Source organism: Phoca vitulina, unplaced genomic scaffold (genome assembly GCF_004348235.1).
Source record: "Phoca vitulina isolate PV1807 unplaced genomic scaffold, GSC_HSeal_1.0 scaffold20, whole genome shotgun sequence".
In the NCBI taxonomy this organism is placed as follows: Eukaryota; Metazoa; Chordata; class Mammalia; order Carnivora; family Phocidae; genus Phoca; species Phoca vitulina.
In genome coordinates, this window is record NW_022589723.1 from 9,346,755 (window position 1) to 9,374,504 (window position 27,750).

General features: G+C 40.3%; 1 protein-coding gene across 1 annotated transcript in view; it reads left to right on the forward strand.

The window, feature by feature from the left end:
• The first annotated feature begins 6,684 nt into the window (after positions 1-6,684).
• RAD51 (RAD51 recombinase) overlaps positions 6,685-27,750 on the forward strand; it is a 30,209-nt gene continuing 9,143 nt past the window's right edge. The window contains exons 1-5 of the mRNA XM_032417846.1: positions 6,685-7,114; positions 12,397-12,499; positions 14,843-14,980; positions 22,752-22,869; positions 24,855-24,946. Of these exons, the coding sequence (XP_032273737.1) occupies positions 12,413-12,499; positions 14,843-14,980; positions 22,752-22,869; positions 24,855-24,946 (435 nt within the window). The 5' untranslated portion in view covers positions 6,685-7,114; positions 12,397-12,412. The remainder of the gene's footprint in view (positions 7,115-12,396; positions 12,500-14,842; positions 14,981-22,751; positions 22,870-24,854; positions 24,947-27,750) is intronic.

Consider the following 27,750-nt stretch of genomic DNA (forward strand, 5'->3'; position numbering starts at 1 on the left):
TTTGAGCCTTTTCCTCTGGGAAGATGGTTTTGGGGATTTTTCCATAGAGGTCCTGAACATTTCTAAAAGTTTATTCCTAGACACTTACGGTTTTTGTTACTACTGTGAATAGGATCTTTTTCTATTACATTGTCTAATTAGTTATTAAGACTTAAAGTGCTGATCTTTTTATATTTCATAATTGGTTACACTAATGTACTTTCTTATTGTCCCTTAAACTATCTAGGTATGCAGTCATATCTGTAAATCTTTCCCAAAATTTACGTCTTTTATTATTTATCTTTAATTATTACACCCAGTGACACTTCCTGAACAATAGTAAATAATTGTGGCAATAGACAATTTTGTTTTTGTTTTTTTCTTTTTTATTTAAGTAATCTCTACACCAAATATGCGGCTCAAACTCACGAACCCGAGATTAAGAGTCATGTGCTCCTACTGAGCCAGCCAGGAGCCTCAGTTCTTGGTTTTAATGAAAGTATTTCTAACATTTCACCAGTAAGCAGACAATGGCAGCTTGTTTGGAATATGTTTTTTTCTTGATCATGCTAAGGAAACATCTAATTCCTTTTTACCTTTTTCCCCCTTAATGAGGAATTTATGTTGAATTTTATTGAATGCTTTTTCAAAATGATGAAATTAACCCTATGGGTTTTCTCCTTGACCTATTAATATAGTCAATTATAACAGATTTCCCAATACTGGATCATCCTTGTACTACTCAACTGGATCACTTGGACATGACAGTGGGTTTCCCTTTCTGGATTTCCCTTACTATGCTTCAGGCTGACTATACCAGGAGATTATTATCCTTGAGACAAAAGATTAGGTTTCTCATGATTAAGTTTTGGTTTTACTAGAGGTTACCTCTTTGAGATTTCAGATAGGTCACTGGACTGTAATTTAGGATATATATATCCAAAACTTTTCAATTACACACTTAAAAATGTATGGATTGCTAGCAAGAACTCTAGTTTGTCTTATTTCCAAGTGTTTAGTGGGTTGTCTTGGAAGAAAGGAACAGAAAACTACTCAAACTGGTTTAAGCAGAAGAAATGGAAGGAAGATTTATTGGAATGTAGGAGTATCTCATAGATCTCAAGAACAGTAAGTGCTGCTGGGCTCCTGAGAAATTGGAAAGATTTGGAAAACAGATTTCAAAATTGTTTCTTTCCTTTCTGTCTCATTCTCTCCCACTTTCTTGGTCTCTCAATTTCTTAATCTTTCTACAGATAGGGTTTCTCTGGTTTGACAACCACACAGCCATAGGAATTTCATTTTTTTTAAATTATTATGTTATGTTAATCACCATACATTACATCATTAGTTTTTGATGTAGTGTTCCATGATTCATTGTTTGCGTATAACACCCAGTGCTCCATGCAGAACGTGCCCTCTTTATTACCCATCATCAAGCTAACCCATCCTCCCACCCCCCTCCCCTCTAGAACCCTCAGTTTGTTTTTCAGAGTCCATAGTCTCTCATGGTTCGTCTCCCCCTCCGATTTCCCCCCTTCATTCTTGCCCTCCTGCTATCTTCTTCTTTTTTTTTTTTTTTAACATATAATGTATTATTTGTTTCAGAGGTACAGATCTGTGATTCAACAGTCTTGCACAATTCACAGCACTCACCATAGCACATACCTTCCCCAATGTCTATCACCCAGCCACCCCATCCCCCCCACCCCCCCCACCACTCCAGCAACCCTCAGTTTGTTTCCTGAGATTAAGAATTCCTCATATCAGTGAGGTCATATGATACATGTGTTTCTCTGATTGACTTATTTAACTCAGCATAACACCCTCCAGTTCCATCCAAGTCGTTGCAAATGGCAAGATCTCATTCCTTTTGATGGCTGCATAATATTCCATTGTATATATATACCACATCTTCTTTATCCATTCATCTGTCAATGGACATCTTGACTCTTTCCATAGTTTGGCTATTGTGGACGTTGCTGCTATAAACATCGGGGTGCACGTACCCCTTTGGATCCCTACATTTGTATCTTTGCGGTAAATACCCAGTAGTGCAATTGCTGGGTCGTATGGTAGCTCTATTTTCAACTTTTTGAGGAAACTCCATACTGTTTTCCAGAGTGGCTGCACCAGCTTGCATTCCCACCAACAGTGTAGGAGGGTTCCCCTTTCTCCACATCCTCTCCAACATCCATCCTTTCCTGACTTGTTAATTTTAGCCATTCTGACTGGTGTGAGGTGATACCTCATTGAGGTTTTGATTTGTATTCCCCTGATGCCGAGCGACGTTGAGCACTTTTCCAAATGTCTGTTGGCCATTTGGATGTCTTCTTTCGAAAAACGTCTTCTGCCCATTTCTTGATTGGATCATTTGTTCTTTGGGTGTTGAGTTTAAGAAGTTCTTTATAGATTTTGGATACTAGCCCTTTATCTGGTATGTCATTTGCAAATATCTTCTCCCATTCTGTTGGATGTCTTTTGGTTTTGTTGACTTTCTTTTGCTGTGCAGAAGCTTTTTATCTTGATGAAGTCTCAATAGTTCATTTTTGCCCTTGCTTCCCTTGCCTTTGGTGATGTTTCTAGGAAGAAGTTGCTGCGGCTGAGGTCGAAGAGGTTGCTGCCTGTGTTCTCCTCTAGGATTTTGATGGATTCCTGTCTCACATTTAGGTCTTTCACCCATTTTGAGTCTATTTTTGTGTGTGGTGTAAAGAAATGGTCCAGTTTCATTCTTCTGCATGTGGCTGTCCAATTTTCCCAACACCATTTGTTGAAGAGACTGTCTTTTTTCCATTGGACCTTCTTTCCTGCTTTGTCGAAGATTAGTTGACCATAGAGTTGAGGGTCCATTTCTGGGCTCTCTATTCTGTTCCACTGATCTATGTGTCTGTTTTTGTGCCAGTACCATACTGTCTTGATGATGACAGCTTTGTAATAGAGCTTGAAATCCAGAATTGTGATGCCGCCAGCTTTGCTTTTCTTTTTCAACATTCCTCTGGCTATTCGGGGTCTTTTCTGGTTCCATACAAATTTTAGGATTATTTGTTCCATTTCTTTGAAAAAAGTGGATGGTATTTTGATGGGGATTGCATTGAATGTATAGATTGCTCTAGGTAGCATTGACATCTTCACAATATTTGTTCTTCCAATCCATGAGCATGGAACGTTTTTCCATTTCTTTGTGTCTTCCTCAATTTCTTTCATGAGTATTTTATAGTTTTCTGAGTACAGATTCTTTGCCTCTTTGGTTAGATTTATGCCTAGGTATCTTATGGTTTTGGGTGCAGTTGTAAATGGGATCGACTCCTTAATTTCTCTTCCTTCTGTCTTGTTGTTGGTGTATAGGAATGCCACTGATTTCTGTGCATTGATTTTATATCCTGCCACTTTACTGAATTCCTGTATGAGTTCTAGCAGTTTGGGGTGGAGTCTTTTGGGTTTTCCACATAAAGTATCATATCATCTGCAAAGAGTGAGAGTTTGACTACTTCTTTGCTGATTCGGATGCCTTTTATTTCCTTTTGTTGTCTGATTGCTTTGGCTAGGACTTCTAATACTATGTTGAATAGCAGTGGTGATAGTGGACATCCCTGCCGTGTTCCTGACCTTAGGGGGAAAGCTCTCAGTTTTTCCCCATTGAGAATGATATTTGCTGTGGGTTTTTCATAGATGGCTTTTATGATATTGAGGCATGTACCCTCTATCCCTATACTCTGAAGAGTTTTGATCAAGAAAGGATGCTGTACTTTGTCAAATGCTTTTTCTGCATCTATTGAGAGGATCATATGGTTCTTGTTATTTCTTTTATTAATGTATTGTATCACATTGATTGGTTTGTGGATGTTGAACCAACCTTGCAGCCCAGGGATAAATCCCACTTGGTCGTGGTGAATAGTCCTTTTAATGTACTGTTGGATCCTATTTGCTAGTATTTTGATGAGAATTTTTGCATCCATTTTCATCAAGGATATTGGTCTGTAATTCTCCTTTTTGATGGGGTATTTTTCTGGTTTGGGGATCAAGGTAATGGTGGCCTCATAAAACAAGTTTGGAAGTTTTCCTTCCATTTCTATTTTTTGGAACAGTTTCAGAAGAATGGGTATTAATTCTTCTTTAAATGTTTGGTAGAATTCCCCTGGGAAGCCATCTGGCCCTGGGCTTTTGTTTGTTGGGAGATTTTTGATTACTGCTTCAATTTCCTTAGTGGTTTAGGTCTGTTCAGGTTTTCTATTTCTTCCTGGTTCAGTTTTGGTAGTTGATACATCTCTAGGAATGCCTCCATTTCTTCCAGAAATTAGATTATCTAATTTGCTGGCATATAGTTGCTCATAATATGTTCTTATAATTGTTTGTATTTCTTTGGTGTTGGTTGTGATCTCTCCTCTTTCATTCATGATTTTGTTTATTTGGGTCATTTCTCTTCTTTTTGATAAGGCTGGCCAGGGGCTTATCAATCTTGTTAATTCTTTCAAAGAACCAGCTCCTAGTTTCATTGATCTGTGCTACTGTTCTTTTGGTTTCTATTTCATTGATTTCTGCTCTGATCTTTATTATTTCTCTTCTCCTGCTGGGTTTAGGCTTTATTTGCTGTTCTTTCTCCAGCTCCTTTAGGTGTAGGGTTAGGCTGTGTATTTGAGACCTTTCTTGTTTCTTGAGAAAGGCTTGTATTGCTATATACTTTCCTCTTAGGGCTGCCTTTGCTGTATCCCAAAGATTTTGAACAGTTGTGTTTTCATTTGTTTCCATGAATTTTTTTAATTATTCTTTAATTTCCTGGTTGACCCATTCATTCTTTAGTAGGATGCTCTTTAGCCTCCATGTATTTGAGTTCTTTCCGACTTTCCTCTTGTGATTGAGTTCTAGTTTCAAAGCATTGTGGTCTGAAAACATGCAGGGAATAGGAATTTCATTTTAATGAAAGGTCAAAGTCACATGTGATTTCATTCAGCCAAGAGGGGCTGTGGGTTTGCAGATGCTCTAAGGAAGGGGTGTGAAGAAGGGGAGGTAAAGGTGGGTATATTTGGTATGGAAGGCAGTTACTATTATCCCCAGGTACTATCTGTAATTACTAAGTTAGGTTGAGTCTACCTCCAGAATGCTTCCTGAATCTGTTCTGTCATTGCTGTAACTCAAGCAAGCCTTCATCCCTAGTCTGAAATACTGCAAGAGCTTCCTAACAGTTTTTGCTGTCCTTACTATCTCTTTCCTGAAATCTCTCCTTCATTGCCACAAGACAACAATGGGAGGATTAAATAAAAACTTCATGAACTTTAAAGCATTCCACAAATGTATAGTGGTGGGGCAAAAAATAGATCTAAATAAAGTAGTACTGGGGGAAAAAAAAATAGATCAAACCAGAGGACTCCTCTCCTTAAAAAACTCTCAATGATTTCGGGGCACCTTGGTGGTTCAGTTGTTAAGCGTCTGCCTTCGGCTCAGGTCATGATCTCAGGGTCCTGGGATCAAGCCCCGCATCGGGCTCCCTGCTTGACGGGAAGCCTGCTTCTCCCTCTCCCGCTCCCCCTGCTTGTGTTCCCTCTCTCGCTGTGTCTCTCTCTGTCAAATAAATAAATAAAATCTTTAAAAAAAAAAAACTTTCAGGGGCACCTGGGTGGCTCAGCCGTTTAGCGTCTGCCTTCGGCTCAGGTCATGATCCCAGGGTCCTGGGATCGAGCCCCACATCGGGCTCCTTGCTCAGCAGGGAAGCCTGCTTCTCCCTCTCCTGCTCCCCCTGCTTGTGTTCCCTCTCTCGCTGTCTCTGTCAAAAAATAAATAAAAATTTAAAAAATAAAAAAAATAAAAAAAAACTTTCAATGATTTCCCCATTACCTAAAGAATAAAGACTAAAGCTCCATACATGTTCTTAAGCTTCTTCATAACTTGAACTAAATGTTAACTTTCCAGTATCAGCGCCTCCAGGACACTTTTCCTCCCTCATCAGACAATACTATGGCTTGACCACGTCGTTAATTTCCATGCCCATACTGTTCTATATGCTTATGTCTTCCATCTCCTCTTCCTTGCCCAGGAAACCCCATTCACCCTTTAAAACCAGAATCACGGGTCAAAGTTTCCAGTAAACCATGATAAGGTTTACCTTCTCAAAATCAATGTCTCCTTCCCCTGGAGTCTTGCAAATCTCCAGTAAATTACCAAGGTTTGACTAATATTTCAGGCATTTTTCTCCCCTTCACTAGCTCTGTTTTCCAATTCCATCTGTCTACTCAAGCATCCTCAGCTCTACCACCTCTAGGGGCCTAGAAAACGCCAGGCGGGAATTTCAGAGTCAGAAGCTCAGAGCAAACACAGGCTTAAGATACTTCAGAAGCAAATCAAGAATAGCTCTCTAGGGGGCGCCTAGGTGGCTCAGTTGTTAAGCCTCTGCCTTTGGCTGAGGTCATGATCCCGGCGTCCCGGGAGCCCCACATCGAGCTCCCTGCTCTGCGAGAAGACTGCTTCTCCCTTTCTCACTCCCCTTGCTTGTGTTCCCTCTCTCGCTGTGTCTCGCTGTGTCTCTCTCTGTCAAATTAATTAAGAATCTTTAAAAAAAAAAAAAAGCTCTCTAGAGCCAAGCTTTTCCCCAGAGGGGCTGAGGCGCAGGCGCTGGCGGTGCATACTGGGAGATGGAGTCTTCGGCCGACCCCACTACCTCTTGGGAGTTGTAGTCCTTGGTCTGGTAAAAGAGAAGAAGGAGGAAACTCCCAACTTGTGAATTAGTTCTTAGGGGTAAACGGAAAAGGGAACTCCTTAACATCATGCAAGATCAAGATCCTTGGGCCCATCTCCGTCTCCCCAGCAGCGGGCGGGCGGGCTAGACAGCGGAGCCGAGGAGGGCGGGGAGACGTTACGTTGACGCTGGCGTGACCCTCCCGGAGAATTTGGCGGGATCTCCGAAAGTTGCCGGTCGGGGAGAGCTCTGCGGCCTGAGACTCTGGTCTGAGGAGAGCTGACGCGCCGTGAGGGGCATAGTTCGGAGCTAAAACTCGCATGCGTTGTGTGCAGAAGGCCGGAGCAAGGGAGTAGAGAAGTTGGCAGCAAGGGAGGGCGTCTGAAGTCGTCCGGGGTCGGCCGCGGACCAGACCAGCGGACAGAAGTCGGAGCGCGCAGCCCGCCCGAGTGAGAAGGGCTGTGGACCGAGGTGAGTGTGTGAGGCGTAGACCTGGCCCCTTTCTGCGTCCCGGTGCGTCCCCGCATTAACCGGACCGGGCCCGTGGCCCGGCAGCCGGCTTATAGTGAGAAACCGGAGTTGGCCGGGCGGAGCAGGGGCATGCCTGGGCCCAGCCCACCGTCGGAGCTGGTTATGGCGAAAACTGATGCGGTCCTCAGGCTCCAGAGCTGGGAGGAACCTTAGAAGCCTTCATTTCCAACACCCATTTTATGAGCGGAGGCGAGAAAGCCGAGATCTAGAGACGTGTAAAGATTTAATGTCACAGCTGTTTGTGTCAGGGCCAGGGTTTCCGGATTTCTAGTCAGTCCTCTTTCCATTACTCCGTGCTTTGCTTACGAAGTATCCGCCTCCAGTTTCCTAAAAGGTGTTTTCGTTACCTAATGCGGAAGGCCGTGAACGTGATACCTAGGGAATCATCTGTAGTGAGGTGTTTTGGTTTGTTTGTTTTCTTTTTAAGTTCTAAAGTGAAGTGTAATAGGCATATAGAAGAATGCACAAATCAAAAGTGTATACAGCTCTGAATTATTTCACAGAGAATATATCTGTGTAATCACTACTCAAGTCAATAAATAGAATGTTGTCAGCACCCCCAAAACTTCCCTTGTTCCCCCTCTAGTAGGTCCCTTTTTCTCCCCAAAGGTAACCACTGTATTGACTTCTAACACCAGTGACTGAATTTGCCTGTGTTTGAATTTTATCTAAGTGATACTATTTATATTTTTGTGTCTGGTTTCGCCCAACATTCTGTCTGTAGATTCATACATATCTTTGTATATAGTAATAGTTGTTTTTTTTTACCCCCCATCGAATTCCTTATTCTTCCTGCCTATGGTGGACATTTGGGTTGTTTCTAGTTTCTGACTTTTTAAAGGAGAAAGGCTGCTGAGAACATGCCTATGTATATTTTGGTGCACATGGGTATGCTTTTCAGTTGGTAAGTAATACAGTGTTGAAATTCCTGGGTCATAGCATTTGTCTATATTCAACTTCCACATTTAATGCCAGTTTTCTAAAGTACCGATTTACATTCAAACCAGCAGTATATGAGTGTTCAGTTGTTTCACATGTTTGCCAACACTTGATATTGTCAATCTTTTTAATTTTATCTATTTTGGTGGCATATAGTAATACCTCATGGTTTTAATATTCTTGATAATTAGGTTGAGCAATGGTCCATGGTTATTGACCATTGGATATCTTCTATACTGAAGTGCTCGTTCAGATCTCTGTTTTTCTATTGGGTTGTCTTTCTTGCTGATTTGAAGTTTTTTATATATTTTATTTATTATGACTTTTTTAAATTTTTTTTTTTTTAAATATTTTATTTATTTGAGAGAGAGAATGAGAGCACGAGAGGGAAGAGGGTCAGAGGGAGAAGCAGACCCCCTGCTGAGCAGGGAGTCCGATGTGGGACTCGATCCCGGAACTCCAGGATCATGACCTGAGCTGAAGGCAGTCGCTTAACCAACTGAGCCACCCAGGCGCCCCGACTTTTTTAAATTTTATTTATTCATTTGACAGAGAGCACAAGTAGGCAGAGCGGCAGGCAGAGGGAGAGGGAGAAACAGACTTCCCACTGAGCAGGGAGCCCGAGTCGGGGCTCAATCCCGGGACCCTGGGATCATGACCTGAGCCGAAGGCAGACGCTTAACCCACTGAGCCACCCAGGCGCCCCTGAAGTTTCTTATATATTTTAATTATCAGCCCTTGGTTGTATATGTGGTAAATATTTTGTCCCCCAACTATAGTTTTTTTATTTTCTAAATAGTGTCTTTTGATAGATAGGAGTTCTAAATTTAAATGTAGTCCAGTTTTTCAGTCTTTTCTTTTTTGGTTGTTGCTTTATGTATCCAGTTTAAGAATTAATCTTTATCCTTAAGTCATGAAGATACTCGCTTATATTCCAAAAGCTTTGTTTTACGTCTTACGTTTAGATCTATAATTGAATTGGAAATGGATGTTCCTTCTGTGTGTGTGTGGTGGGGGGCGGGGGTGGTTGCTTATTCTGTAAGGCTCTTCCATCAACACTGTTTATTGAAAAGACCATCCTTTCTCCATTACTCTGCAGTTCCATCTTTTTCATAAATTATGAAGGGAGAGGTTTAAATTTAAATTGCATTCAGGTGATTCCGATATTTAGCATTATCATAGGCACATTATGCTAAATCTGCCATCTAAGAGATCTGCATCTGAACTAATCAAGAACAAATGGTCATCTCCAAAGAAGACAGATGGCAAACAGACACATGAAAAGGTGCTCAACATCACTAATCATCAGGGAAATGCAGACCAAAACCACAATGAGATATCACCTCCCATCTGTCAGAATGGCTAAAATTAAAAAGATAAGAAATAAGGGAGCCTGGCTGGTGAGGATGTGGAGATAAAGGAACCCTCGTGAACTGTTGGTGCACTAATTTACATTTATTGCAGCTGCTATGGAAGACAGTTTGCAGGTTCCTCAAAAAATTAAAAATAGAAATACCATGTGATCCAGTAATTCCACTACAGGGTATTTACCTAAAGAAAATGAAAACACTGACTTGACAAAATATACGCTCCCCAATGCTTATTGCAGCATTATTTTTTTAAAAAGATTGTATTTATTTATTTGACAAAGACACGGCGAGAGAGGGAACACAAGCAGGGGGAGTGGGAGAGGGAGAAGCAGGCTTCCCTGCTGAGCAAGGAGCCTGATGCGGGGCTCAATCCCAGGACCCTGGGATCATGACCTCAGCCGAAGGCAGCCACTTAACTGACTGAGCCACCCAGGTGCCCCTTAAGATTTTATTTATTTTTTTATTTTTTTAAAAGATTTTATTTATTTGACAGAGGGAGAAACAGCGAGAGAGGGAACACAAGCAGGGGGAGTGGGAGAGGGAGAAGCAGGGAGCCCGATGCAGGGCTTGATCCCAGGACCCTGGGATCATGACCTGAGCCGAAGGCAGACGCTTAATGACTGAGCCACCCAGGCGCTCCATATTGTAGCATTATTTATAATAGCCATGATATGGAAGCAACCCAAGTGTCCATCCACTCATGAATGGATAAAGGAGATTGTGTGTGTGTGTGTGTGTGTGTGTGTGTGTGTGTGTGTGTGTGTGTAATGGAATATTACTCAACCATTAAAAAGAATGAGATCTTCCTGTTTGCAACAATATGGGGGGACCTAGAGGGTACTATGCTAAGTGAAATAAGTCATACAGAGAAAGACAAATACCATATGATTTCATTTATATGTGGAGTGTAAAAAAAAATAAATGAACAAACAAAAAGCAGAAACAGACCCATAAATACAGAGAACAAACTGATGGCTTCCAGAGGGAGAAGGAGGGGTGGGCAGAATGGGTGAATGTGAGTGAGAGGTACAGGCTTCCAGTTATGGAATGAATAAGTCACAGGAATAAAAGGTACAGCATAGGGAATATAGTCAGTGGTATTGTAATAGTGTTGTATGGTGACAGATGGTAGCTACACTTGTGGTGAGCATAGCATAACATACAGAGTTGTCAGATCACTATGGTGTACACCTAAAACTAATGTGACATTGTGAATCAACTATACTTAAAAAGGGGGGGGAGAACAAATGGTCCTCTTTTGTCAAGTTTTGAAGAATGGAGATTTCATATGTGTTATCTTTTGCGTTAAATTTATCCAGATTGTTAAATTGTCCAGATTGTTTTGGTGTGATTTAAATTCATTTATTCCTGTGAACATTAAGACTTGTTCATTTTGGGGGTGCCTGGGTGGTCCAGTTTGTTAAGCCTCTAACTCTTGGGGGAAAAAAAAAAAAGACTTACTAACACCTTTGAAGATCATTAAAATTTTTTGTTCTCCATTCTTTTCAACCTGAGCAATCTTAACTATCATAATAACCTGACTAGGTATGCGCCTAATGCTGTATGGGAGATTTCAGACTGAGCAGGGTACTTGAATGTTATTTATTCATTTGTGCATTCAATGAGGTCTGAAATTGATTAAAATGGTGATGTTTAAATTCCATACATCCCCCCCCCTTTTTTTTTTTAAAGATTTTATTTATTTGAGAGAGAGAACATGCATGAGCCAGGGGAAGGGCAGGGAGGGGAGGGCTCAACAGGGAGTTGAGCAGGGAGCCTGATATGGGACTCGATCCCAGGACTCTGGAATCATGACCTGTGCCGAAGGTAGACACCTAACCGACTGAGCCATCCAGGCGCCCTAAATTTCACACATTGCTATTGGAAGCAGAATATGTGACTACAAGCTATGATCCTTGGCTAAGGTAGGAAGTACTTCTCATCTCAGTCTACTGCCTTATCAGGAGTGGAGGCTTATGGGCAGTCATTCTGTACCTTCATTTCACTCCTCTCCCACCACCCCCAAACCCTACTTGCTGGAAGGGAACAATGAAGTTGAAATAGTATAACAAACTTTCATCAATTTTTTAAAAAGTATTTTTATTTTTATTCATTTATTTATTTTTATTTTTAAAGATTTTGTTTATTTGACAGAGAGAGACACACAGAGAGAGGGAACACAGCAGGGGAAGTGGGAGAGGGAGAAGCAGGCTTCCCGCAGAGCAGGGAGCCCGATGCGGGGCTCGATCCCAGGGCCCTGGGATCATGACCTGAGCTGAAGACAGACGCTTAATGACTGAGCCACCCAGGCGCCCCCATTTATTTATTTTAAAGATTTTATTTATTTGAGAGAGAGAGTCAGAGATAATGAAAGCACAAGTGGGGAGAGAGGGAGAAGCAGGCTCCCCTTAGGGAGCCTGACTTGGGGCTCGATTCCAGGACCCCAGGATCCCAGGATCATGACCTGAGCTGAAGGCAGACGCTTAACCGACTGAGCCACCCAGGCGCCCCCAATTTTTTTTTTTTTTAATTTTAAGTAGAGTCTTGGAAAGTCTGCATTCATTTACCAAATACTTACCAAAAACTAATATTTAATGTATCAGGGTGTACATATAAATAAATAAGACTTGGCCCCTACTCTCAAGGAATATGAAGCAGGGGAACTGGGGACATAGTTGGTCTAGTTAAGCTGTGCATCTTTAAGAAGCAGACTAGTCCTGACTCTTCCTAAACTATTTCTGGTAGAACTAGGTAGGTGGAAAGGAAAGCTGGTGAGATACGTTCTTTTTCCTGCAGTAGGAAGGAAAGGTAGGTCAGTGATTAGACCAAAAGACTAACGAGAAATTCTTCAGAGATTTATTTCAAAACGAAGTTTGCAGCTCTGTACTTTTTCTGGCCATCTCTATTTTTCAGTGTTGATTGCGGAGTAATGGCTATGCAAATGCAGCTTGAAGCAAATGCAGATACTTCAGTGGAAGAAGAGAGCTTTGGCCCACAACCTATTTCACGATTAGAGGTATGTACTTAGTTAATTTTGGAATTATATTGCTAGATTAGAGTCTCCTACCTATTGGGAGAAATCACAACCTTTTCATAAACCATTGATTTATTACCTAAGGTCAAACCCATATTAGAGTTTTCAGAAGTGTTATCAAGGATCCTGTGGAAAGGCTTGAGATAATTGCTAAACATATCTGGCCAGATCTCTTGTTTAAGAATTTTCCTTCTACTTTATCATTTTTCTTTCTCAGAGTTGGATTGTCAAAAACTAAGAAGCCCTAGGATCCCATGGTGGAGTCTCTGTGATGTTTATACTATGTATGAAATTACAATCCAAAGAATTAGAGTGGCCTGGGACAGCTATGCAGGAAGAGGAGCATTGTCTCTCCATTGACCCATATCTGTCTGAAGTTACTAGCAAGACAGCTGTCGTGGTCAGGGAGAAGGGCTTGTGGTTATTAAGGTATAAGAGCCAAGCTCAAATTCAGGACTCTGCACAGGAACATCAAGCACTAGAGCTGGGGCCTTGCACTATTTCTTCCCATTGTACCGAGGCCCCACAGTGTGAATGCAGCTGACATAGGCTGAAAGAAGTAGGAGGGAAAGCAGAGAAAGCCTTCATTCTTCTGTCTCTTTAAAACATATTCCTACCACCCCCAGCTACTCTTCAAGACTCCAGAAGTTAATTTAAACAGGTTTGTGATAAATATTACAGAGTTCAGCATCACAAATTCTGGTATCATGAGCATCCTTATACCCACACGTGCATTTTGCTTATTGCTTAAATATTAATAGTAGAGTTTTTTTCTATTGGCAGGTACTATTCTCTCCCCTCTCAAAAACCCTTTCTAACCCGCAAGTACATACATATTCCACCACTAACTAATATTGTCCCAGCAGTCATAGCTTCAATGGCTAATAAAATCAAAGCTGAATTTGTAATATAGGTAGGAAGAGGTACCTTTGGGTGGTTTATTTTGAGAATTGGTATATGAGTCCTTGACCAAAAGTAGTTTTACCCCATTTTCTTTTTTAAGATTTTATGTATTTATTTGAGAGAGAGAGAGCATGGGCAGGGGGAGGGGCAGAAGGAGAAGCAGACTCCCCACTGGGCAGGGAGCCTGACATGGGGCTTGATCCCAGGAGGCTGGGATCATGACCTGAGCCGAAGGCAGACGATTAACTGACTGAGCCTCCCAGGCATCCCGGTTTTCCCCCATTTTTAATGTCAGTTGTTAGAGCTTTCCAGTCATTTTGCTACCCTCAGCTCTGGGGCAGCCTTATCTGTTTACTCCAGCTTAGATTAAAAAAAAAAAAAAAGATTTTTTTTTTTTAATGTGTGCTTGATGTAGAAAACATTGGAAACACTGGTTTAAGGTGGCTTCTTGGGGCGCCTGGGTGGCTCAGTCGTTAAGCGTCTGCCTTCAGCTTAGGTCATGGTCCCAGGGTCCTGGGATCGGGCCCCGCATCGGGCTCCCTGCTCCACGGGAGGCCTGCTTCTCCCTCTCCCACTCCCCCTGCTTGTGTTCCCTCTCTCGCTGTGTCTCTCTGTCAAATAAATAAAATCTTTAAAAAAAAAAAATAATAAGGTGGCTTCTTAGGGCCCAGTATTTCAAAGTTCTTTTTTTTTTTTTTTTTTTTTTGGGACAGAGAGGGAGAGCACAAGTAGGGGGATTGGCAGAGGGAGAGAGAAAAGCAGACTCCCCATTCATCAGGGAGCCCAATGCAGGGCTTGATCCCAGGACCCTGGGATCATGACCTGAGCCAAAGGCAGACGCTTAACGGCTGAGCCACCCAGGCGCCCCTAAAGGTTCGTTCGTTCGTTCGTTCGTTCGTTCATTCATTCATTCATTCAGATTTATTTATTTATTTATTTATTTATTTGACAGAAAGAGAGCACAAGTAGGCAGAGTGGCAGGCACATGGAGAGGGAGAAGCAGGCTCTCCGCCGAGCAGGGAGCCGGACGCGGGGCCCAATCCCAAAACCCCAGGATCATGACCTGAGCCAAAGGCAGCCACTTAACCGATTGAGCCACCCAGGCACCCCTCAAGGTTCATTTAGAATCCCAGTCATAAAAGGTTGAGAGTTACAGGTTTATTCCAGTGCCTGTGAATTAGTGGTTTTGTCCAACTCATGATGAGAATACGTACATGGGATTACTAGTTTAAAAGTATTGGTTTTCAAAATGAAAAGGTTGATAATTTGTTATTAAATACCTCATGTGTAGAGAATACTTTTCAAAGCTTTTGCATATAATATCACAGTTCTTCAAAACAGCTCTGAAGTGGGTAGGGCAAATATCTATATTAGATGAGAGAACTGAAGCTTACATTTATCCATGATTTTCTTCACTTGCAGCAATGTGGCATAAATGCCAATGATGTGAAGAAATTGGAAGAAGCTGGATTCCATACTGTGGAGGCTGTTGCCTATGCACCAAAGAAGGAACTAATAAATATTAAGGGAATTAGTGAAGCCAAAGCTGACAAAATTCTGGTAAGTACTGTTTATGTGATGTAGGGAGGCATTAGTGGGAATAGTACAAAAGGATATACAGTGAAAAGTTGCAGTGTTGCTCTTTCATCCCTTATTGTGTCATCATGTTCCCCTTTGCGGAGGTGACTGCACTAGTTAATTATCTTTGAATGTGCCTCCTGGCATAAATTGGGATTTTCTCTCAAGGAAATTAGTTTCATGGGGTATAAGTACCGCCAAGTTGACAAGTTTGCATTCGCACCAACAGTGAGTGGTATGTACCTTATCTTTCTAGAAATTATGATCTCGTGCCTTAGAAATACATTCATTAGTATGTAGCCACTAAAAAGAGTTTCAAAAAATATTCGTTGACATAGGAAAATGTTCCTGATATAAGAAAGCAGGGTAATAAAACACATAAGTTTGTACATATATACATGGTTGATTTTTGTTTTTAAAAATGTGTGTATATGTATAGCACATACACAGGATAGATACACTAAAATATTTGTGGTGTTATTTCTGGATGGTAAGAATGTGAGTAATTTTTATTTTTGCCTCGATTTTCTAAAGTTTCTTCGTTTTGTATAATAAACAAGTTTTACTTTCAAATAGAAAAGTTGTTTTTATTTCTAGTTAGCTAACTAATCATAGGCAAGATTCTTCAATAATGACAAGAGAATGTGATTTCAAATCATGTGCTTAGTTTTGTTTTCTTTTTTAACCTTAATGATATAAGTGATTTTACTGGCTTAATAGAAATGAAGTAGTAACCTTGTAATCCCTTATATGGCATTTTAACTTTGAAATCTCATCCCTTTCATACATACTCTCATCTGACCTTCATAACAACACTGAGAAAAATAGGTAGGGTCAGTATTATCTCTGTTTTACAGATAAAGAAACTTAAGGTACAATGGTTCAATTATTTACTCAAGGTCATGCAGGCAATGGCAGAACTAAAACTAGAATCCAGTTATTTTCATCCTATCATATTATGATCTTTTCTCATTTTCCTCCAGTCTCTTACAGCTACTATTAATTTTTCTTTACCATTCATAATTCTCCATGATTACATTTTATTTTATGCACTTATCCTTTGGTATTTATATAGGTATTATACAGATGGGGTTTTTTTTTTAAAGATTTTATTTATTAGAGCATGAATGGGCGGGATGGAGGGAGAGCGAGAAGCAGACTTCCCGCTGAGCAGGGAGCCCGACTCAAGACTCAATCCCAGGACGCCGTGATCATGACCTGAGCCGTAGGCAGATATTTAACTGACTGAGCCACCCAGGTGCCCCTGTAGTTACACATTTGGTTAGCTTTTTTTTTTTTAAAAGATTTTATTTATTTATCTGACAGAGACACAGCGAGAGAGGGAACACAAGCAGGGGGAGTGGGAGAGGGAGAAGCAGGCTTCCCGCGGAGCAGGGAGCCCGATGTGGGGCTCAATCCCAGGACCCTGGGATCATGACCTGAGCCGAAGGCAGACGCTCAACCGACTGAGCCACCCAGGTGCCCCACATTTGGTTAGCTTTACCCTTGAACTTTTATATAGCGTAAAGTAAATATCTATAAAATTGCATTTTCATATTTTATGTTCATTACTATTGTAGTTTCACAGAAATTTTTCTCTGAAAAGATCTTCAAAGCCTAAAGAATATTCCAAAAAGACTGCATCCTCTGTTATTGGTTAGCTACAGTGTATGTACTGCCATGTAACTTAGTTAAATGAACAATATCTGAGATTTGTGAGTACTTACTATTTCATATATTAATACATACACAACCTGATGAGTTCTGTTTTATTGGGTATTATATTGAGAGCTTTGAATTTTTAAGCACTGGCAGGGATTTTACTTCATTTATTTAGACCACTTTATAATAGTAACTCAGGGCTGAAAAGTAATTTTTTTTTTTTTAAAGATTTATTTATTTATTTTTAGAGAAGAGAGAAAGAGCATGACCAGGAGGGGCAGAGGGAAAGGGAGTGAGAATTCCAAGCAGACTCCGACATGAGCTTGATCTCACGACTCTGAGATCATGACCTGAGTAAGCCAAAACCAAGAGTCATATGCTTAACCGAGTGTGCCACCTAGGCGTCCCCAAAGTTTTCATTCTTAATTTAAGTCCTTAGAGGAAAGATGTTGCTATCCATGGAAGTATGAAGTTATCTTTTTTTTTTTTTTTTTTTTAAGATTTATTTATTTATCTGAACATGGACCCTGATGCAGGGCTCAGGTCTCACAATCCTGAGATCACGACCTGAGCTTAAACCAAGAGTTGTGTGTTTAACCAGCTGTGCCACCCAGGCGCCTCTGAAGTTGTCATTTATTGTATTATTCAGATATGTTGTTGAAGTGGTGACTTAATTGGAAATGACAGTTCTGAGCCCCTAATACCTCATCGAAAGAGTATGTGTGATACTATGCCAGTAGGTGTCCCTAAAGTCTATTGGTTGTTTTCTTTCTGGGCATTAATATTTGTGACAGAACAAATCCTGACAGGATCTTTGCTTATGCCTTGTCAGACCTTAGTTTTAGAATTCAAATCAGTGTCCTGCTTTTATGAAAACACAAATAAAAACCTTTAATAAAGCAAAATGAGATGTGCAAAATGATACAGAGCTAGGTCTGTTTTTCTTTCCTCTTTGATTTCAGACATTATATATTGTAAATTTCTAGTAGATAAAGATTGATGATGTTATTTGCTTTTAAAGTTTAAAGATTTCTTCAGTCGGGTGCCTGGGTGGCTCAGTCATTAAGTGTCTGCCTTCGGCTCAGGTCATGATCCCAGGGTCCTGGGGTCGAGTCCCACATGGGGCCCCCTGCTCGGCAGGAAGCCTGCTTCTCCCTCTCCCACTGCCCGTGCTTGTGTTCCTGCTCTCGCTATCTCTTTCTCTGTGTCAAATAAATAAATAAATAAAAATCTTTTTTTTTTTTTTTTTTTTAGATTTTATTTATTTATTTGACAGAGAAACACAGCGAGAGAGGGAACACAAGCAGGGGCAGAGGGAGAGGGAGAAGCAGGCCTCCCGCAGAGCAGGGAGCCCAACACGGGGCTCAATCCCAGGACCCTGGGATCACGACCCGAGCCAAAGGCAGATGCTCAACGACTGAGCCACCCAGGCGCCCCAATAAAAATCTTAAAAAAAAAAAAAAGATTTCTTCAGTTACTGTAGCTATTCCCCCAAAGTCTTTGAGGTTTTCTTCTTTTTTTTCTTTTTTTTTTTAAGATGTATTTATTTTATTTTATTTTATTTTATTTTTTTTTTTTTTTAAAGATTTTATTTATTTATTTGAGAGAGAGAATGAGAGAGAGAGCATGAGAGGGGGGAGGGCCAGAGGGAGAAGTAGACTCCCTGCTGAGCAGGGAGCCCGATGCGGGACTCGATCCCCAGTCTCCAGGATCATGACCTGAGCCGAAGGCAGTCGCTTAACCAACTGAGCCACCCAGGCGCCCCGAGATGTATTTATTTTAGAGAGAGAGCGCATGAACGGGAAGGGCAAAGGGAGAGGGAAAGAGAATCTGGAGCAGAAAACTCCATGCTGAGCACGGAGCCCCATGTGGGGCTTGATCTCACAACCCTGAGATCACAACCTGAGCCAAAACCAAAAGTCGAACACTCAACTGACTGCGCCACCCAAGCGCTCCTGAAATTGAGATTTTCAAAAAGAATATCCACTGTTACAGTGGAGAAAGGAAAATAAAGAAAATCCATTTGTAGTATGTAAATCAAAGTGGTTGAGAGAGATTTTATGAACGATTTCATTCAGAAGGTGACAGATTTTTATGTGATCTTTTCTACATTTTCAAAGTTTAATTTTAATTAGCTTTTGTTGAACTGTGTTCTCTTGGCGTACTGTAAGCACTGACAGATTCAGCACATTTTTTGTAATATTTTTCATTTTTTAAGATTTATTTATTAGAGGACATGCATGCACTTATGTGTGCAGTGGAAGGAAGGGCAGAGGGAGAGAGAATCCCAAGCTGACTCCCTGCTGAGTGCAGAGCCCCAACCAGGCTCCATCTCACAACCCTGAGATCATGACCTGAGCTGAAATCAAGAGTCAGTCGCTTAACCGACTGAACCACCCAGGTGCCCCATAATACTTTCCTTCTATTCACCATTCTATGTCTTGTGTCCAAGATCTGGTAGTTGTTGGCTATTGAAAACTATAGATTTAAGACTTCACCTAGCACAGATGAAAGTAACGCATTACATTAAGTGTGAGAATAGAAGTAAAGTTCTCCCAGATTAGGCAGTTGCATGGTTTTTACTTCACATTTCACTTGGTTATAATATTTTGTTCCTGTAAGGGCTCATATTCTAGAAAATTTAGGAGTTAAAAATGACAAACACGAAAAGCATCTCCTATGTTTTTTTCTTATTAACTTACTGTAATGCTGAAAGAATTTTACAATGAAAACTCATGCACCCACCACCTAGACTCTACCATTAACATTTTAATATATTTGACTTACCACCTGTCTATTCATCTCTCTATCCAACAATCAGTCCATCTTGGATTTTTTTTATACTTTTCAAAGAAAGTTGAAGATGTCAATACATTTCCCCCTAAATATTTCAGCATACATTAATTAGGGTTCAGTAGTGGTTTATAGTCTCACTCACCCCCCTGCTTTGGTATTTTTATTTTCTATTTTTCATTAATCTTCATTTTTCCTGCAGATTAGTAGAAGTTACAGGAAGAGAGATCATAGAAAAAAAGAAGGGAAGAAATTCTCAGATATAATAACAGAAAATCTGCCAGAGCTAAAGGGAAGCAGAAATCTCGCATAGTAAGAACTCATGGAGTGTCAAAGACCCACAGCTAGACATATGAGTGTGAAATTTCAGTTTACCAGTCATAAAGAGAAGATTCTGAAAGAATTCAGAGGAAAAAAGCAATTCTAAAGGAACAAAAATCAGAAAGACTACCTTTTTTTTTTTTTAAGATTTTATTTTTTTAAGTAATCTCTACACCCATTGTGGGGCTTGAACTCAACCCTAAGATCAAGAGTTCCATGCTCCACCAACTGAGCTAGCCAGAAATCTGACTGGTAGAAACTAGTAGAATAATGCCTTCAAAGTTCTGAGGGAAAATGATTTTTTTTTTTTTTAAGATTTAATTCATTTGAGAGAGTGTACAAGTGGGTGGAGGTGCAGAGGGACAAGAAGACTCCCCGCCGAGCATGGAGCCAAACGTGGGCCCCAATCCCAGGACCCCAAGATCGTGACCTGAGCTGCAGTCAGGTGCTTAACCGACTGAGCCACCTAGGCACCCCTAAGGGAAAATAATTTTAAACCTAGAACTCTGTTGCAGCAATTTTATTAACCAAGTACTTGGGCAGAATAAAACATTTTCAGAAATAAAAGAATTCAGAATATTTTTCTCTTATCCACTTTCTTAGGAAGTTACTTGAGGATATACTTCAACAAAATGAGGGTGGAAAACAAAGGATCTAGGTTAGACCCCAACTCAAGTACTCAGTGAAGGAGGGTGGGGGACAGTAGTTAACCTAGAGAGCAAACAGCCCAGTTTGGAGAAGAGAAGGAACTTCAGGTAGAAGGGTTTCAGTAGAATACATGGTAAGATTGAGAGGTTGGTAAATTTGAGAAATGATAAAGTCAGAAAACACTGGAGAAAGACATGACTCAGATATAAAAGCAAGGTAAAATGGACCATGATTTTAAAACTGGTGGCATATAAAAAAGAAATGATTTGAATTTCACAGCAGAAACCTATGAGGGACACTGAGTTGTTAACATTGGAATTTTAGTGAAAGAATTGTACTTCTAGCACACTGTGTTTGGTGCTGCAATGAATTAAATTTACAAAGCTGTAATATAAATGTAATGAGTTTTCAAGTGAGATAGTGTTAGAGAAGTTTAGAGAATAATTTAAAGCTACTACTCAGCTATTCATTGATTTTCTTTTTTCTTTGTGTAAAGTTTTTACTTTTTTTTTTTTTAAGATTTATTTATTTATTTATTTGACAGAGACACAGTGAGAGAGTGAACACAAGTAGGGGGAGTGGGAGAGGGAGAAGCAGGCTTCCCGCAGAGCAGGGAGCCCCATGTGGGGCTCGATCCCAGGCCCCTGGGATCATGACCTAAACCGAAGGCAGATGCTTAACCACTGAGCCACCCAGACACCCTGTGGAGTTTTTAAATGATAAGTTTAATCTCTACTTGCTGTGGATATATTCAGACTTTTTTTTTTTTTTAATAGACTGTTTATTTTACAGAATTTAGATTCAGGGACGCCTGGGTGATTCAGTTGGTTAAGCGTCTGCCTTCAGTGCAGATTATGATCCCATAGTCCTGGGATCAAGTGCCGTATTGGGGTCCTTGCTCAGCGGGGAATCTGCTTCTCCCTCTGCCTGCCGCTCCCCTGGCTTGTGCTTGCTCGCTCTCTCTTTCTGACAAATAAATAAAATCTTATAGATTTAGGTTCAACTAATCATTTGTGCCTTGACTTGATTTTTATGAGTTTTGGATTATTGAGTTTTAATAGTTTGTATCTTTCTAGGAATTTGCTTATTTCATTGAAGTTATCTAATTTGTTGGCATAGAATTCTGTTTTTGTAAGGTTGATAGTAATGTCCTTTTGTTCCTGATTTGTGATTTGAGTCTTTTTTTTCTTGATCTAGCTAAAGGTTTATCAATTTTGCTGATTTTCAAAGAACCAACTCCTGGTTTCATTGATTTTTCTCGATTTCTAGTCTCTGTGTTATTAGTTTCTACTCTAATCTTCCTTCCTTCCTCCTGCTTAGTTTGTTTAGTGTGCTTTTTCTAGTATCTTTCATTTATTTTAGAGAAAAAGCACATAAGCACGAGCAGGAGGTGCAGAAGGAGAGGGAGAAAGAATCTCAGGCAGACTCCGTGCTGAGTACGGAGTCTGAAGCAGGGCTCAGTCCCAGTACCTTGAGATCATGACCTGAGCTGAAACCAAGGGTTCGATGCTTAACCAACTGCACTATCCAGGCGCTCCTGAATGCACTTATTTTTAAATTTTGGAATTAATTGGTAGACTGATTATTGAAAACTTATCAATAACTGAAAAATGGGATATAAATGTTTTCAACCTTGACAGCGTAAAAGAAAAGGTACAGCTGACAGAGATGGGGAAGGTAGACATGGAGGGAAAAGACATTAAAGGACAGATGTCCTCATTTAACAAAGTAGGAGGTTAAGAGATACAGTCTGGTTGATGGAACAGGAAATGAGAATTTAAATATTTTGTTAGACTTCATACTGTATCGTCACATTTGTCATAAGTCGGGCGAAGTACATATGTGTGGGTCTATAATAGGTTTTTTTTTTATTTACTATGTGGATGTATTACTTGAATTAACAATTAAAAAATTAATTTCATGGAGTCTCTAAATTAGCTTATCCTTTAGTTGCCAGAGAGATAAAATAATCCTAGAACTAAAACTATTAGTATATTGATGACTTTTTATTTATTATTTTTTTAAGATTTTATTTATTTGTCAGAGAGAGAGTGAGCACAAGCAGGGGTAGTGGCAGGCAGAGGAAGAAGCAGGTTCCCTGCTGAGCAAGGAGCCCGATGCAGGACTCGATCCAAGGACCCTGGGATCATAACCTGAGCCGAAGGCAGACGTTTAACCGACTGAGCCACCCCGGCGTTCCTTTTGATGACTTTTTAAAGAGAAAGCACTCTGGAAATTTTGTTAGAATTTGTCTCTTCCCGCAGTATGTCTGATTCTTGTTTTACTAATAATCATATTTTGTTGATTTGACATTTCTTATTTTTCCCAGACTGAGGCAGCTAAATTAGTTCCAATGGGTTTCACTACTGCAACTGAGTTCCACCAAAGGCGGTCAGAGATCATACAGATTACTACTGGCTCAAAAGAACTTGACAAATTACTTCAAGGTATAGTAATCCCTTTTCATCTTCTGTAAACTGCAGTTAGCAAAGCATCCAAGTCACAGAACAAAACTAAAGTATTTGGGTAGAATTTATGTGTTAGATATGATTAAGAGATAAGAGAACTATCCACATTGAAGAAGTAAGACTGCTGCCGGGAGGAACCTTACTTATACTAAAATTATCTGCCAATGAAATAATTGAATTTCTGTTTAATACTGCATTCAGAGAGAGAGTAAGCATCCTCTGCTTACTTTAACACAAAGTGGAAAATCTGATAAAACACTCCATGTTTGAATACTGTGTTATAGCATCAATGCATGGTAGTGCACAGTAGTGCACACTAAACTTTTGGACTTTATGGAAACCTGTAGTTTTTGAACTTTTGAGAACATTGCTGTCCTAAATTGTTGCAAGGTTAGATTTGTTTCTTGTTGTTTCCCCAAATATTTAATCATTTAAGTTTTCTTTTATTTAGGGTGCAAAATAGTATGCATTCAGGAATATGTGCAAATTACTTAATATCTCTGTGCTTCAGTTTTATTGTCTTCATGGTGAGGATAAAAAGACTTCCTACCTTATAGGTTATTGGAATTAAATGAAATGGTACATATATATGCATAGCACAATGCCAGGTACACAAGAAACATTTAGTAAATGTTAGATGATATCTCTATAATTTTTACATTTACTGCTTATTGACTTGTGATGGTATAGTTCTATATCTTGATTGTGGTGGTAGTTACATGAAGCTACAGATGTGATAAAATTGCATAGAACTGTACACATATATACAAATGAGATGAGTGCATTTATAACTAGAGAAATCTGAACAAACTCTGGGCTGTATCGCTGACAGTTTTCTGATACTGATACTGTGGTTATGTAAGATGTTAACACTGGGGGAGGCTGAGTGAAGAATTCTTGGGACCAGGGTGCTGGGTGGCTCAGTTGGTTAAGCGTCTGCCTTTGGCTCAGGTCATGATCCTGGGGTCCTGGGATCGAGCCCCACATCGGGCTCCCTGCTCCATGGGGAGCCTGCTTCTCTCTCTCCTTCTGCCTGCCGCTCCCCCTGCATGTGCTCGCTCTATCACTCTCTCTCTCTTTCTGTGAAATAAATAAATAAAATCTTTTTTTTTTTTAAGATTTTATTTAATTATTTGCCAGAGAGAGATGGGGGGAAGAGAGCGAGCACAAGCAGAGGGAGAGGCAGGCAGAGGGAGAAGCATGCTCCCCACTGAGCAAGGAGCCTGATGTGGGACTCAATCCCAGGCCCCCGGGGTCATGACCTGAGCCAAAGGCAGATGCTTAACCGACTGAGCCAACCAGGTATCCCTAAATAAATAAAATCTTTTTTTTTTTTAAAGATTTTATTTATTTTATTTATTTGAGAGAGAGAGAATGAGAGCACATGAGAGCGGGGAGGGTCAGAGGGAGAAGCAGACTCCCTGCCGAGCAGGGAGCCCGATGCGGGACTCGATCCAGGGACTCCAGGATCATGACCCGAGCCAAAGGCAGTCACTTAACCAACTGAGCCACCCAGGCGCCCTTTTTTTTTTTTTAAAGATTTTATTTATTTATTTGACAGAGAGAGACACAGCGAGAGAGGGAGCACAAGAAGGGGGAGCGGGAGAGGGAGAAGCAGGCTTCCCGTGGAGCAGGGAGCCTGATGTGGGGCTCGATCCCAGGACTCTGGGATCATGACCTGAGCCAAAGGCAGGCGCTTAACAACTGAGCCACCCAGGCGCCCCTAAATAAATAAAATCTTTAAAAAAAAAAAAGAATTCATGGATCCTCCCTGTACATTTCTTTGTGATTTTCTGTAAATCTAGAATTATTTCAAAATAAAGTATTTTAAAAGCTGTTGCTTGTTGAAAATTGAATTTCCAAATTATGTATACATCTTTCTGATGAGTTCCAAGGACATTTCTAGGATTATTGTTTCTAAACATTTGTATTTTACTAAGAGGTGTTTCTTACTGCTCTTTTAGGAGGAATTGAAACAGGATCCATCACAGAGATGTTTGGAGAATTCCGAACTGGGAAGACTCAAATCTGTCATACGCTGGCTGTAACATGCCAGGTAAGCTTTTGGGCTCTAACCACATCAGCAAAAATTAGCTGATTGCTATTTGCAAGCACCTTTTGGGATGGACATTAAGGGCACTTTATCCCTAAGACTCATAGACTCCTACTGCAGAATTCTTCCACATCCTAGAAACTTTCACGTCATTGTTTTCAGATTATTTCATCATTGTTTCAGATGTTTTCTTATCATCCACTATGCCTCCCCTATTTTCACCTGCCCTCTTCAGTAGTCTAGATTTTATGATTCACCATTAAAGTCATTCCTCAGATATATATTCCCCACCTAGAGAGATGTCAGTCTTAGATGAACCCTTCTCAGAGGCTTCTTTGAGAACTGTCTTTTTTTTTTTTCTTTTTTAAGATTTTTTTTTTTTTTTTTGAGAGAGCAAGAGTGAGCAAGAGAGAGCATGACTTGGTGAGGGGGAGAAGCAGACTCCCTGCTGAGCAGGGAGGCCGATGGCAGACTGGCTCCAAGGACTCCGAAATCATGACCTGAGCCAAAGGCAGTCGCTTAACCAACTCAGCTACCTAGGCTCCCCATGAGAACTGTCTTTTTAGTACCTGTTCCTTAATAGCTGATCATACTGGAGAAAAATCATACCATAAAGCTGATTGTCTTTAAATTCAAGTTGAAAGACATCAGATTAACATTCAATACTGCTTAGCAGACCTACTAAATTTGTTGAGGCATTTTTTTTCCCATTCAGTAAGACAGTTCTCATGCTTTGTTCTTTCTTCTCAAACCTTCATGCTCCTCTTGAACGCTCACTCAGCCAATGACCAACCTGCTCTTCACATCAAATTTATAAATCCACCTACAATTATACCCATCTTTTCTTATCTTGGGCTACAATGGAAAAAGTGTCCCTTTTCTTTTCAAAACCGCATGCTATCAGTGTTATCTGGTTACTACCTCTGACCACCTTCTCAAGACTCTACTCCTCCATTTTCTGCTTTACCTCTGTATTAAGTATCTCTTCCAAAACTTTTTTTACTTATAGTTTCATTCATGGGAGGATTTGGAAACAGACACAGTGAATTAATGCCTAAGATCATGTTTTATCGAAGTAATAGATTAGGGGGTGGCTCAGTAGTTTAAGTGTCCGACTCTTGATTTCGGCTCAGGTCATGATTTCAGGGTCATGAGATCAAGCCCTGAGCTGGGCGTGAAGCCTGCTTGAGAGTCTCTCTCTCCCTCCACCCTTCCTCCTCCTCCCCCCCCAAAAAAAGAGAGAAGAGGCGCCTGGATGTCTCAAAAGGTTAAGCATCTGCCTTTGGCTCAGATCATGATCTCCAGGTCCTGGGATCGAGCCCCACGTTGGGTTCCCAGTTCAGCGGGGAGTCTGCTTCTCCCTCTCCCTCTGCCTCTCCCCCGCTTGTGCTTTCTCTGCCTCTTTTGCTCTCTCTCAAATGAATAAATAAAATCTTTTTTAAAAAGAGAGAAAAAGGATGCTAATTCATTAATTACAGAAAGGATTACATTTCACCAGCCTAAGAGCTAGAACTAGAGGTATAGAGAGGATGTTAGATTACGGCTTAAATCTAAACATTATCTGCTCTCATTTGTTCAGATTTTCTTACCTTAATGAAGTGAAACTCTATTACATTAGATCTCTGTCTAATAATGAAGTTACATAAAGTTGAGAGCCACAGATCACAAAAATGAACAGACCATGTTTCTTTAAAGTACTAGACTAATTTTAAAATTCAGAGAAGACAATTTATCATACATACCAATTTTAAATGCATATACCCTTTGACAGAAAATGTGGCTTACACAACTTTTCACATATAGTCAAGGATAAATGTACAAGGAATTTGCACCACAGCATTATAAAATGGTGAAAGTTCAAAACAACCTACATCAATGTAAAATAGGAAGAAGAGTTAAATTATGGTACTATTAAAATAGCTAACTTGGTGGTGGTGTTCCCGTCCAGTAATACAAGATGACTACAATGGCACTGAGGGGCAAGACGGAGGAGACAGAATGGGCTGGAGTGTAGAGTATGCGGTCCATCCCCTTGAAATTTGGCTCAATAATACACTGGGACCTTGTCCATTTTTCTGTCAGTCTTCCTACCTATGCCCAGTCAACTATGGTCTCCCTTCTGCCCACAGAGGTCTTTGTAGCTGGAAAAGAGCTTCCTCTCTTGCTAGCACTAAAGATAACAGAAAGTGAGAGAAATGGGGATCCTCATTCATCTTAATTCTTTAATTTTTAGCCCTTAAGTGTCAAGATTTTCTCCTCCTCAAAAAACTAAGCGTTTGCTGTCCTCTTGGCCAGTGATTCCAAACCTTTCCTTTGTCAAGACCCTCTTTTGTTGTATACATATCCTTTGCTCCTTCCATGGATTCTTAGGATTTAAAAGATTTATCTGCCAACATTTGAAATGATAACAATCATTTTTCCTTTTCCGAATTAACAAAGCCTCTGTAACTGAGCTAAGGTCAGTGCCTTAGAGGTGGAGAATATCATCAGTTCTCGAAGTCCTTTCTGTATGTCAGGCACTGTCTTAACACTTTGTGAGTTACTTAATCTTCAGAACAATCCCATAAGGTGGGTTTTATCTACATTTTAAGGAAAGGACACTGGGATTAATATTCTCAAGTTTACATAGTAATGGCAGAACCACATATGAAGAGTGTTGTGTGAAAATGCATAGGTGATGATGATCTGGAAGATTACTTCTGGAAGATGGGAGTGATAAAGAAGAGCTTTCGATTTTTACTCATTTCTATATTGTGTGAATTTTTAATACAAGGATATAGTACTTGCATGATTTTTAAAAATATTTT